Source organism: Arachis hypogaea, chromosome 3, assembly GCF_003086295.3.
Source record: "Arachis hypogaea cultivar Tifrunner chromosome 3, arahy.Tifrunner.gnm2.J5K5, whole genome shotgun sequence".
Taxonomy (NCBI): domain Eukaryota; kingdom Viridiplantae; phylum Streptophyta; class Magnoliopsida; order Fabales; family Fabaceae; genus Arachis; species Arachis hypogaea.
Genome location: NC_092038.1, coordinates 49,004,141 through 49,018,376, shown reverse-complemented (window position 1 = coordinate 49,018,376; position 14,236 = coordinate 49,004,141). Strand labels below are relative to the sequence as shown.

Sequence of the window (14,236 nt, the reverse complement as noted above, 5' to 3'; positions counted from 1 at the left end):
AAGAATATTGAGTCTGATTACTGTCATAAAATGGATCATGTCTAAAAATATTTCTTTTTTTTAATAAAGGAGAATAAAGGTAAATAAGAAAAGAAGGATGATGGTGGTAATGATCGTGTATCAGTTATTTCAGATGATCTTTTTACTGTTGATATTGTTGATTTTGAGTACAAGGTCAATCTTTTTTTAGTAGCAACTAATAATAAAGTGAAACTAAAAACTATTATTTAATGTATAAAAAATTAATTACTAAATAAACAAAAATAAATACCTAAAAATAATTATATCTTTATTGTAGTTATAAATTGGTGTTTGTTTCGGTATGATGATTAATTAATACGTATCGATACAATAAAAAAATTGACAAATAAAAAAATAACACATAGATTATTATTTTAATCAACATTAATTTTTTATATTTTACTTTTAAAATATCATAATAATGTACATACTAAAATACCCTTATAATAATTATGCAAAGACAAATGTATCATTCTCCATCTCTATCTGGTCTATCCCTCGCTCTTCCTCTGCTTCTTCCCCTTCCAACAATATTCCTTCCTGGAGGTCGTTGCCGGCATCAACCTTAATCATGCTGACATGCCGGACACCTTCCGGGTGAGTTTAGCCTCTTGACTGGCATGGCACTTTTCCACGTCAATTCCATCAGGTTCTGCGGAATCATGCCTCCATGTTTGAAGAATCTCACTCTTATCCTTGAATTTGATATTAGTAACAATCGATTCGTTGGTGGCTTTTTCAATTGGTTCTCAAATGGTCACACTTTAAGTATCTCGATAGCAGATACAATGATTTCGAAGGGTCTTTGTCGTCACAACTATTCGAGACAGATCTGAATGCAATCTTCTTGAACAATAATCGTTTTACCGTTGCTCTCCCTATCACACTCGGTAAATTCAAGGCTTACATTATTACTTAACAATAAGATTACAGGTTGCATTCTAAAATCGATTTGAAAGTTGAAGTTGAATGAGATTATATTATCCCCAACAAACTCTGTAAGTACTTCCCTCAAGAGTTTGGGATGATGGAGAATTTGAATGTTTTGGATCTTAACAATAACAATTTTGTAGGTATTCTACCTAAATTGGCAGGTTTGAAGAACGTGGAAGTTATAGATATTGCTAACAATGAACTTAGTGATTATGTGTCTGATTCTATTTGTCAATCACCCTATCTATCCCTTTAGGAGTGACATTTCTTGTGCAAAAAGATAACACTCCCAACAGTAGCCACGCCATCACCGCACCCTTTTCTTCCTTTGAGGCTCAAGGTTTCTTGATTCAGATCTGTTAGTTATGGTAGTAATAGGAGCTTCTCCGACAACTTTTTCAGGAGAATTTTCACTTGATTTGATGATTATACTCTTCGTTGGATGGAGTCTCACTATGATCAAAGTACAAGTAGGAGTCTTTTTCTTTTGCTGCCGCTGCCATGAACAGCCACCACCACCATTGCATGAAGGAAAGAGTGAGGTGTGGAAGTATATTCTCTAGGTTCATGATGACATCATCTTCATGTTAAGGGAGGAATATTATCGAGAAGGGAAGAAGAGGAAGAGACGGAAATAGAAATATATTTGTCATTTTATAAATAATTATAAGGATATTCTAGTATAAGCATTGATATAATATATATTTAAAAACAAAATAAACTAAATACCAACGTAAAAAATATGTCCACGTGTTCTGTTTTAATTTATCAGTATTTTATCGTATTAATACTATAAATTTATCATGGTACGAAGCAAACATCTTATAAATTATGATACTTTAGAACGATTAGGCATAGTATACATACATGGTGAACGGCACGTAATATCATCAGCGGGAACGAGACTAATGAAAATCTGCAACAAATGCAACGTCATCAGCTTGAATAGGAGAATAGATTGTGTTTTAAGTATGATCTATAGGCGTCGCAATGAGGATTTTTTTTAATTCTGGATTTGTGAATTCTCTTTTGCTTTTGCTGTTCTGTAGCCCCCTCCCCCCCCCCCCCCCCCCCCCTCTCCTTTCCCCCTTTTTCCCCTCTTTCCAGCGCCCATCTTCCCCCGGGAGGTTGAGTCTTCAGATCAGTTTTATGTATTTCTATACTATCTATGAAGCCATTGTTTTGTAACATTAGTTTCACCGAGTACCAAGTACACACATCACAACAAATAACATCTCTACCTCCCTTCCCTTTGCAGTCTTAACTTGTTTTGCAAAACAAATAATAATAAAATTAAAATGAAAAGAAAAAACATCACAAACCGTCTAACTGCCCAACTAATAATGCTATGTCGTGTTTTATGGCAACAAAGCCTTTATCTCTCTCTTCAATCATGACATAGGCTTTTGTGGTTTTAAACAGTACTAAGCCCAAGCCCTCTATCTCACAACGCTGTCCAAGCAAAAGCTACTGGGCTTTTAACTTGGTGATAGGCATTGCTCCACACAATGCTACCAAACCCATACCTAGCTTTATTTTTTGTACCCTTCTTGGAAACAAACGTGACAGTGTACGTTTTACTCTCACCTACTTTTCCAAACACAAGCCTGGTGGGCTTCACTGTTACACTCACAGCCGGCGGGACATTCACGGTCACATTGTAAACCGAATCGGCCTCGCCAACATTGGTCAGCCTCCGTGTGTACCGGACAACCCTCTTGCCACCAAACATGACCGAGAATGAAGGGTAATTCAATTGGCCAGGGTCAGAGAACTTCTTGGTGCAATTGAAACCGGAGTGCTTGATTAAGATTTGCAATTGTTCTGGGCTATAGCCCAAGGAGCACAAGAATTTAACGTAGTCACTTGTGGAGGCATCATAGACAAGCCCAGGGGAGAGAGCCTTCTGTGGGTTGACGTGGCCTGAACCGTGAGCCCATGGGTTGGAGAACGAGCCTTCGGCGGCATCATGGAGTAGCGACCGGGTGTTGTCGCGGGTGTAGGCTGTCGTCATGAGTGCCGATTTGATTGCACTGGGACTCCATTCTGGGTGAGCTGCTTTCAGCAACGCAGCCAACCCACTTATGTGCGGACATGACATTGAAGTACCTACAATTCCATAAACCACAACTCCACAATCAATGAATCATCAACAAATATACAAAGCACTAAATTCTCAAATGCACCACTGTTCAATTTCCCACCCCAGTAAACTGTAAATATAATATAGTAACTAGATAGCATGGTTTAAATTACCATAATAATATGTTTGCTCAAAATTTATCAAACAAAGTACATCAATATAGATTAGGTCATTAATAAAGCTTTGATAGTATATAGCACATTTTTATCTAAATGTAAATTCATAACCAATGAACACAGTAGTTTATTAACAAATGACAATTTGAATTTCAGATCATCAAACACTGTATATTTGCTGAAATTTAAAACACGATGCGACAATTGGACAAATATGTTGGCAGAGGAATAAAGAGAGAAGAAACAAAATACCTGACATGATGTTGAACTTAGTCTTGCGAGTGTCCTGAGCCAGCCCAGAGGGCCCAATAGCTTCTGACCAAGCAGCGAGAATATTGACACCAGGCCCAATAACATCAGGTTTTAGTATCTGCCTCGTCACGGTATTGGGCCCTCTCGAACTGAAAGCAGCCACAACAGGCGACGGCCTAACGTTCAAAACCGTCCCACCGAAGCTCAAAACTGCTGTCGCCTTCGGATCCGACCCGACATACTCCCTGATCTGGTCCCCAACAATCCTCCCAACTGCCACCGCCGGCAACAAATGACTATCGGCCACCAACTCCTCCCCACTCTCCGCCGTGTTTGCAAGAATCATCCCGACACCACCGGCGTCCCTCACAACCTGTCCCTTCTCAACCCTCGCATTCATCCCCCTATCGCAAAGAACCACTTTTCCCTTCACCAAATCCGGGTCAAGCGAACCGGGCAGACAAATGCTACTAGACTGGTTCGAATTCTTAAAATAAACCAAACTGACCGGTTCAGTTCCCATCCCTTTCCCACTATAAAGCGAAACCCCAGAAAACTTCTTGTTACCAAGAACCGCAAAAGCCGGGAAGTCACGGTCAAGTGTACCTGCCCCAACGGTCATAATCCACGGTGCCACGTTGGCAAGTGTGCTCTTACTGGGTCCACTGTTCCCCGCGGAGCATGCGACGAAGATCCCTTTCTCAACCGCCGCAAACGCGCCTATCGCGATTGTGTCACGGAAGTAAGGGGCGGAGCCGCCACCGAGGGAGAGCGAGAGCACGTCCACGCCGTCTTCAATTGCACGATCTATTCCGGCGAGAATGTCGGAGGCGAAACAGCCGTCGGTCCAACAAACCTTGTAGGCCGCCACGCGGGACTGCGGGGCCATCCCACGGGCCGTTCCGATGGCGTATCCTAAAAGGCTTGCGTTAGCCACCGGCGACCCCGCTGCTGTGCTCGCCGTGTGGGTTCCATGGCCGTCTTTGTCGCGTGGGGACACAGGCTCCTTCTGTCTCCCTGGGTAACCGCTTCCGGAATTTCCGGACGCCATGTGGAACCCTCTGGAGAAGCTTCGGGCCCCGATGAGCTTCTTGTTGCAGAGTTTTGGAGAGAAGTCCGGGCCTGATTCGCATTGTCCGCGCCACCGGGCCGGGATCTCAGGCATTCCTGCGTCATCGAAGCTTTTGGATTCGGGCCAGACGCCGGTGTCGAGTACGCCGATAATAACGTCATTTAGAGCCCGTCCTAGGTCCTCGTTACTGTGGCCGGCCCACAGGGTGGTTTGGGTTTCGAGGCCAAGGAACTCGGGTGTTCGTGTAGTGTGGAGTTGGTAGAGTGTGTCCTCGTAGATGCCAAGGACTGAGCCCGAGGCGAGAAGGGCTTGGGCCTGTTGTGGGTCGAGAGAGGCAGCAAAACCGTTGTAAGCTGTTTTGTAGGAATAGAGAAGTGGATCCGAATCTGAATCTGAATTAGTTGAGAGAGATTGAAGGCTTGCAATGTACCAGTCATGGTGGGTGGAATATATGGAAGGCTTTTGGTTGTGGTTCATGTGAACAATGTAGGTTTTCTTCTTTGCCACATTATTAATGGGTGATTCTAACGAAGATGAAGAAGAAGAATGTGAGAGGCAGAGGAAGAAGCAGAAGAAGAAAATGGAAGGCATTTTCTCCATGTGAAAGGGGGAAAGGGGAATGAAAAGAAGATGGGGTGTGATTTGATGATTTAAATAAAAGAGAGGGGAATGTGAAGGAGGAGAAAGTAGTGGCAGTGATGGTGGGGAGTGTGTGTGTCAGATAATGGAAGAGAGAACAGACGAGGGACTCTTGTTCCCTTTTTATAATTAAAATATTAAGGAAAGGTGTTTCTTAATGGATCCTTTCTTTAATTAATCTTCTGCCATAATGCCAGCATCAATACTTGAATAGTAATTTTCGGGTAATTTTCTAATTAATTAATACAACTCATTTTATAATGAATATATGTGTAAACTTATTGTATGACATTTTAATAGTTTTTGCAGGTCTTTTTGTCACTTTGGACTTTCTGTCATGTTGATCAGATAAAAAAAATAAATAAATGCTATAGTCTTTATCACTTTATACTTAAGTTACTAAAAAAGATAAATAAATAATATTTAATAAATTTTATATGATTTATTTTATATTTTAAATATTTTAATTTTTTGTTAAAAAAAATTAGATAATTTAGACATCATAACAAAGACACCATAAAATTCACAAAGAAAAAGAAAAGCAATAAGCATATTTGTTCTTCAAAAATGTGTTTGATAAATTTTATGTAGTAAAATCAATGTTGCGGACATTTTTTAATTTCCAAATATTTATATTTGTAAGGTCATGCATATATTTCTCTTATTCAAAAGTTAAATTAATAACACTAATTGGTTTGGAAATTAAATTAAAGGTCTACCATAAATCATAATTATATATGCATGTCCCGGCGGAAAATGCAACAATTTCTCTTTGTAAGTAAATGTATTAAAATTGTGATTAGGAAACATTGCTTTACCATGATGTCATCGATTCCGTTACCTGCTTTTGTACGCGTTTCTTGACTTATTGGGCTGCTAATGCTTTTATATTCTCCATAATCACGCTAGGCATGCTTGATAAAGGAAATATCATCGTGAATTATTATTATTAGGGTAAAATATTATTTTAGTTGATGATGTTTGGGTTAAATTTTAATTTAATTTTTAATATTTTAAATATTTTAGTGTTGTTTCAAAAAATTTAAGATAAATTTAATGTAGTTCTATCATTAAATTTGTTATTAATAATTAAAATATATTTTTTTGTAAAAAATTTTAAATCTTAACAATTAATTGTTAATGTTTTAAAATTAAAAAAAATATTAGTAATGGTTGAAGGATTAATTTTATTTATATATTAAAATTAAATATAATTAATTCTTTAATATGCAAATTATTTGTGTCAAATTTAAAGATAAGGCAATATTAAACTCACATAAAACTTTTTAAGTATTAAAATAGGACGTTTAAAATTTTTTAAAAATAGAATAGGATGTTTGAAAAATCAGAACCAAATTAAAATTCTGTCCAAATATTGAAAACTAAAAATAATATTTTATTATTATTATTAAAGATTAGTTAACGTATACTTTTAAGATTATTATCAAAAAAGTAAATATGTTGTTTTATATATTAAAAAATTTAAATTTTATATCTTTTCAATTGTTAGAAATCAAGAATATATATATATATATATATATATATATATATATATATATATATATATATATATATATATATATATATATATATACTCCAACCAATTATTACGTGTTGTTGCTTTTTTTTTCTCCTCTTACGTATGTGTTGTTACTATTACATCTTTCTTTTCTTTCTCTTTCTTTATTTTTTTGCACTTCTTTTTTTATTATCATCGTCATCATTGTTACTGTTGTCGTCATCGTCACTGCCACTGCTATAATATCCTACTACACAAAACTTTATGTTTAAATTCGTAAATCAGAAATGGTAGAATATTAAGACATATAAAAGTAAAATACAAATATAGATATATAAGAAAAGAAGCTTAACTAGAGCCTTGAAGAAAAGTTAAATAAAACAGAAGTCAAAAGTCACATAACCATAAAATGCATGATTAGTGAAATAGAAGAAATACAATACATATGAGATAAGAGTTTCAAAAGGGATGCATATTAGCAAGCTCCATACTTGACCTACGAAGCAAAGACCAGCTAGAGTAAATATATACATATACACAACCCAAAAGTTTACCAAAATACAAGTTATAAATCCTGTTTCTCCAAGTCAACCTCTAGGAGAGACAAGATACAAATATATACAAAGTGGAGAACATATATACATATATAAAAACTAAATACATAATAAAAATCCCAAAATCCATATATCTTCGCTTCAAGTGAGTCTCCAGCACGCTTAGCGAGGTGACTCGCATCTTGCATTTGAAAAATAACAGAACATGTATGGAATGAGAACCGGGAGTTCTCAGTATAGTAAAGGTGCCCATATAGATAATAAATAACGTCCTGAAAAGCCAAAAGCATTCTAAAATTCGCAACAGTTCAAATCAAATCCTAGAGTTCTCACTAAGCCAGAAGCAAGGTAACTATATCCAAGGATTTTTTATCCTAACTCTTCGTTTTCTGCTCTCTACGAACCCCAAATTCACCAAGTGGAACAACCCTCAACGCCTCCTTCATCCGCCAGAGGGATCTCTTAGAAGCAAACACAAGCAAGATAGAAAAGGAAAGCACAATTATGGAACAGATACAACAAATAGAATATGTAGCAGCTCATTACAGATAGGCAGTTAGGCAAGCTAAAACAAATGCAAACTCAAACAAAACATACAAGTGCATATGATGCATACCTGCCCTATGGCCGATGAGTCTCATCTGTTATCCAGCCAAACCCGACATGTCCGATAGTGAACCTTGGATAGTCCCTGTATGTGTGCATCCCCAAGAGTCTATGCATATATATAATCAATCATTTATCATCTCATTGGAAGAATTCGAGGAGTTAAAGTGCTTAGTCACATTTTGCGACGGAGGGTTAACAGAGTATCAAATCTCAACCTAGAGCAAGTGTTGGCAAGCCACTGCATCTACCCAGAAAAACTCGTGTCTTAGATAATATAATGCAACGCAAGATGGATCTTTCATATCATCAATATCATTCATCAATATCATTATCACAATTCATCAACATCATCATGATCCTTATTCATATCTTATATCACTTTACCCATGCCTTATTAATTCAATTTTGCACTTCACAAACCTCCTTTAATGTCAACCTAACTCCCTCACTAGGTCTACTCCCTTTCCTAAGCCTGACTCTAGGTCTACTCACTTCACAAATAGGGATTACAGAAGTTTAAAAAGATAGAGAAGTGTTAAAAACTCAAAAATTGCACTTTTCAGCAAAGTAGAGGTCATGTGTACGTGAGGCTCCTGCTGCGTACGTGAGTATTTTGGGCAGAGGACCCATAAACCATCAAAATTACACAATTCTCAATACCCAAGAACCAAAATCCGAAAATATAAGACAGGTAAGGGCTGGGTGAGAAATTTGAATTTCTTACCACTTCTTTCAGATGAATTTGAAGGGCTCGGGGAGACGGTCACGTGGCCGGAAAACAGTGCAACGATCAGAGCTCCAGATTGAAAGTTAGAAGAAATCGAAATTAAAAGTGGAATAGAGGTTAGGGTTCTTGTATTTTGCTTCTTCCTCAGCGTGGTTTGATGAAAGGTAAGGGAGGAAGGCTGAGTTAAGTTATATATATTGGGGCTTGGGCCCAATATGGGTCCGGTTGTTTGTTGGCCCAGTTTTGGACCAAAATCTTTAAAATTAGTGTTTTAATTCATATTTTAAATATTTTTACTTCTCTAAAATATAAAACTTAATTTTCTAATCTCTTTGGCTCATAATTAATTTATTAGTTAATCATTTATTAATTTACCAAGTTTTACGTTTTACCCCTCTAATTATGAATTTTGTCCCGAAAATTCAATTACATGAGAATATTTGTGGGTAATCCTTCCACATCTCTGATTCATGCTCCCAGGTGTGCTCTTTAAATTTGGCACGACTCCACGCAACCGTTGCTAACGAGAATTCCTTTCAACGGAGTTTCTTGATACCGACATTGTCAATTCTGACCGGGATTACTTGAAACGTCAAATCTCCTTTCAATTAAATTGATTCGGGTTCTAAGACATGGCTTGCGTCAAAGGTATACTTCCGAAGCTGCGAAACGTGAAATATGTTGTGCAGGTTCATAAGACGAGGTAGTAGAGCCATCCGATACACCATCGACCCAATTCTCTTTAGAATTTAAAATGGACCAAATAACTATGATTCAGTTTCTTTGTCTTTATCGCTCTTCCAATACTTGTAGTCGGAGTAACCCTTAGAAACACATGGTTGCCCTCTTCAAACTCTAAAGGTTTTTGTCTCTAATCAGCATAGCTTTTTTGATGACTTTGAGCGATAATGATTCTAGATCAGATCTTCCTAATCTGTTTCGTCGTCTCTGCCACCAACTCAGGCCCTAACAAACTTGATTCTCCGGCTTCATACCAACATAGTGGAGATTGACACTTCCTCGCATACAGAGCGTCATACGGAGCTATTCCGATACTCGCATGGTAACTATTGTTGTACACAAACTCCACTGGTGGCATGTATCAATCCCAACTTGCCGGTTGGTCCAGCACACAAGTTCTCAGCATATCTTCCAGAGTCTGTATTGTCCTCTCAGATTGACCATCGATTTAAGGATGGTACGTAGTGCTTAGGCATAATCGAATCTTGAGCACTTTCTGGAAGGATCCCTAAACCCTAAAAGTGAAATGAGGATATCTGTTAGAAAGTATAGCTGTAGGCACACCATGCAGCCTTACAATCTCTCTAATGTATAAATGCGCCAACACTTCCAAGGTATAGCTCATACGGACAGGCAAGAAATGACCAGATTTAGACAACCAATCAACAATTATTCATATAGCATCAAATCCCGTTCTAGTTCTCGACAAACTAGACACGAAATCTATGGTGATAACTTCTCATTTCTACTGTGGAATCTCTAAGGGTTGTAGTATTTCGAATAGCTTATGATGTTCAATCTTAACCTTCTGACAAGTCAAGCATTTAGAAACATGCACTGCTACATCATTTTTTATTTCTAGCCACCAAAACATTACCTTTAGGTCTTGATACATCTTGGTAGCCCCAAAATGAATCGAGAATCTACTCTTGTGAGCCTCTGTCTGCACATCACGCCTTAAATCTCCCACATTCGGCACACAAATCCTTCCTTTGTACCTCAAAACTCCTGCCCTGTCGTGACTAACCTCTCCTTGTTTCCTCTGTTCTATTTCTTGCAATATTTTCTACAGTTCCTGATCATTCTGTTGAGCCTTTTGAATCTCAATCTTGAAAATACTGGAGATATGCAACTGGTGTACGCACACATTCCCAGCTACCTCTCTAACACCCAAGTTAAGGTTCCCAAATTCTCTCAACAACTTCTCTTCTTTAATCATCATCCAAAAAAATTTAAGGACTTTCGAACTCAGTGCATCTACCACCACATTAGCTTTTTTCAGATGATAACTCAACTCAAAATCATAATTCTTCAGCAATTCCATCCATCTCCTCTGGCGCATATTAAGCTCCTTCTGATCGAAGAGGTATTTCAAGCTCTTATGATCATAGAAGACTCAGAATTTAACCCCATAAAGATAGTGCATCCATACTTTCAATGCAAACACAGTCGTAGCAAGTTTCAAGTCGTGAGTTGGGTAATTCACCTTGTGAGGTCTTAACTGACGAGAAGCGTAAGCTACCACATTTCGGTGATGCCCCAGCACACACTTTAGACCCTTTAAGGAAGCATCACAATAAACCTCGAATCGCTCAATGGGTTTAGGAAACACCAATACTGGCACTGTAGTTAAGAATTCAGGCCTATCTTATGGTAACTAGCTTAAATTTTTACGCAACATTATATATTAACTAGAGGAAACTAAAACTATACCTTGGCTGATTTCATCCCAAGCCCCAAAACACCTCAAGACTTTGTTTCCACAAGTTTTCAAGCCTCCAAATCCCATTTGACAAGCTTCCAACTACCAGAGTTTAGTTCCAAGCATACTATTTTGCCAATTTGACTTCAAATCACATGAAAAAATTCAATCTAATTCCATACAATTTTATACATAACAATTTCAATATCTAAACTTCATAAAATCAAAGAATTTAAAGGGGATAAAAGTTCTTCAGCTTTATCCACTAAACAATTAGATGAAACTCAGCTAGCTATATCTCGCACTAGAGTACCCCTAAACTATCAAAATTACATAATTCTCAATACCCAAGACCAAAATGAGAATATTGAAGAGAGCTAAGGCTGGGTGAGAAATTCAAATTTCTTACTACTTTGTTCGAATGGATTTAAAGAGCTCGACGAGGCAGTCGCGTGGCCGCAAACGATGTGGCGATCGGAGCTCCGGATTGAATGTTAGAAGGAATTGAAATTGAAAGTGGAATGGAGGTTAGGGTTCTTGTGTTTTGCTTCTTCCCCAGCGTGGTTTGATGAAAGGTAAGAGAGGAATGTTGAGTTAAGTTATATATATGTTGGGCCTTGGGCTCAATATAAGCCCGGTTCAACCGATTCAGTTCGTTAGTCCTGATTTGGGCTAAAATCTTGAAAACTAGTGTTTTAATTTGTATTTTAAATATTTTTACTTCTCTAAAATATAAAATTTAATTTTCTAATTTCTTTAGCTCATAATTACTTTTTTAGTTAATTATTTATTAATTTATCGGATTTTATAACTACCTTCTTTTTCTCTCATTCTTTTTCTCCTCATTTTCTTTTATTATCATTATCATAATTATTGTCATCATCATCTTTTTCATCTTCATCTTTTTTTTCTTCTATATATGTTTAATAAAGATATTGAGTATATAAATTTTAATATACAATATAAAAATTTAGTATTATAAAAAAAATTAGTGCACAATACATATGCTATATTCATAAGTTTATGGGCTATTTCAAAACTTTTTATGCTATGTGAAAATTTATATATTATGTAATAAAATTTCTGTATTTTGTAATAAAATTTATGTGTTTTGTGATACAAATTTTGTACTAAAAAAAGTGTAAAAACAAAAATTCATATGCTGCTAGACACACATTTTTTACTTACTTTATACTAATTTAATTGCACTTAGTTACTAAAAATGGTGTACAATATAACATCACCGTTATTTATCTATGTGCTATTTATAATTTTATATATAGGAACATAATAATGACGCTCTCGTATTTATGTCAAAAGAGTATCGCATATTCATAGATTTATTAAACAAATTAAAAAGAATCGTAAAGATAACAAACTAATTTAAATTTAAATAAAAAATAATTTAACTAATATTCAAATATTATTTCAACATTTATAAAAAAATATTGGTAATATTAATGCACATGTTAACTAGTCTTTATAATAATAATAATAATAATAATAATAATAATAATAATAATAATAATAATAATAATAATGTGTGTTTGGTTAGTTATAGGGGGATTAAAGAGAGACTCCGAGTGCATGAGAATAAAACTTAATTCGATATATAACTAAACCAGATTTTGTGAACTCTTGGTTTGCATATTTCTTTTTTATTTTTCATTTGCAAAATGAAAAATGCTTACACTCCAGTTTGACCATTTATGAATTAATTTATATGATTTAGTTGATTAATTTATTTATAGATATTGTTTACATATATTTCATTATTAACGGTACATTAACATTATAATAATAACATCGAATTACATAATTCTACTTTTAAGACTTTAAAAATAATAAATTAGTGGTTCAAAGTTTCAAACGTTGATGACAATATTACAATATATGCATGACTGGTTGAAAAAATAATTTATTTGCTCCAGAATTTGAAGCCAATGTATTTAACTATTTAAGGAAAAAAAGAGAAAGAGACTGAAGAAGAAGACGACCTGCCGGAGGAGGAGGTAGGAGACACGAGAACTAGAATGAGTTCATAAATAAATTTGTCCTTAAAAAGATTATTTATTTTTTAAATTAGTTTTTAAATAATTTTTTTAGTCATATTAATTTTTGAAAAATAAAATATAAGTCAAATTGGTCATTCTATTAGTTAGATGATGACGAGTTACATTAAGTGCCACATGTCACCAGATAATTAGTTGATATGTCAGTGAGACCTAGTACGTCACGTGTCACTTGATATATAAAAAAGTTATTTATAATCAAAATAGTCTCTGAAAGTCTAAACGCAAATCATTTTAATCCCTAAAATTTTAAAAATTAATCAAATTGGTCCTTATATATATTTTTTATTTTTTTTCATAATATTAAATTTAAAATATTTTTTGATAGTGCTAATTTTAATATTATTTTTAGACCTTAATAAACAAAATTCTCTTTACATAGAATAATAAAAAAAATTAAATTACTATAAAATTATTTTGTCATTTGTATTTTAAAGTTTTACATTTTTAAATTGTAAGTTTTTTTTATAGTGAAATTTTTTTATTTAAATGAGTTCAAATTATTGTTGATTATAATTTAAAAATTTAATATTTTAAATTTCACTAAATAATATAGTAATTATTTTAAAATTTAAATCTTTTAAATTTTTTAAAATGATAATTTATATTATTGTTCAATTTATATGATAGAACTCAATAATTTAAAAATTCTTTTGTGGGATCACTTTAAATTATATAAGGACTAATTTGATTAATTTTTAAAATTTTAGGGATGAAAATGACTTACATCTGAACTTTTAAGGACTATTTTGATTATAAATAACTTTTTACATGTCAAGTGACACGTGGCGTGCTAGGTGTCACTGACCTGACACGTCAACCAATCATTTGGTGACACGTACGTGGCACTTAACGTGACACATCATAATTCCACGTGGCACTTAATGTGACACGTCATCATCTAACTAATGGAAGGACTAATTTGACTTATGTTTTATCTTTCAAGGACTAATATGACTAAAAAAATTATTTAAGGACTAATTTAAAAAATAGGTGATCTTTCAAGAATGAATTTGACTATTAACCCTTATAATTATCCTGCATGTATGAGACTATGAGGTCCACATTAGGTTTTCTTTTTTGTTTCTCTTTACCGTACACGAATCTAGTCAAGCCCAAAATTGCCCAACAACTTC

General features: G+C 35.0%; 1 protein-coding gene across 1 annotated transcript; it reads right to left on the bottom strand.

The window, feature by feature from the left end:
- Positions 1-2,121: 2,121 nt before the first annotated feature.
- LOC112790521 (subtilisin-like protease SBT1.8) lies at positions 2,122-5,277 on the bottom strand. The gene is made up of 2 exons (XM_025832960.3): positions 3,466-5,277; positions 2,122-3,063 (listed from the first exon to the last, which is right to left on the bottom strand). Exons 1-2 carry the CDS (start codon positions 5,135-5,137, stop codon positions 2,399-2,401), a joined length of 2,337 nt encoding a protein of 778 aa, XP_025688745.1. The 5' UTR covers positions 5,138-5,277; the 3' UTR covers positions 2,122-2,398.
- Between the last annotated feature and the right edge of the window lie 8,959 nt (positions 5,278-14,236).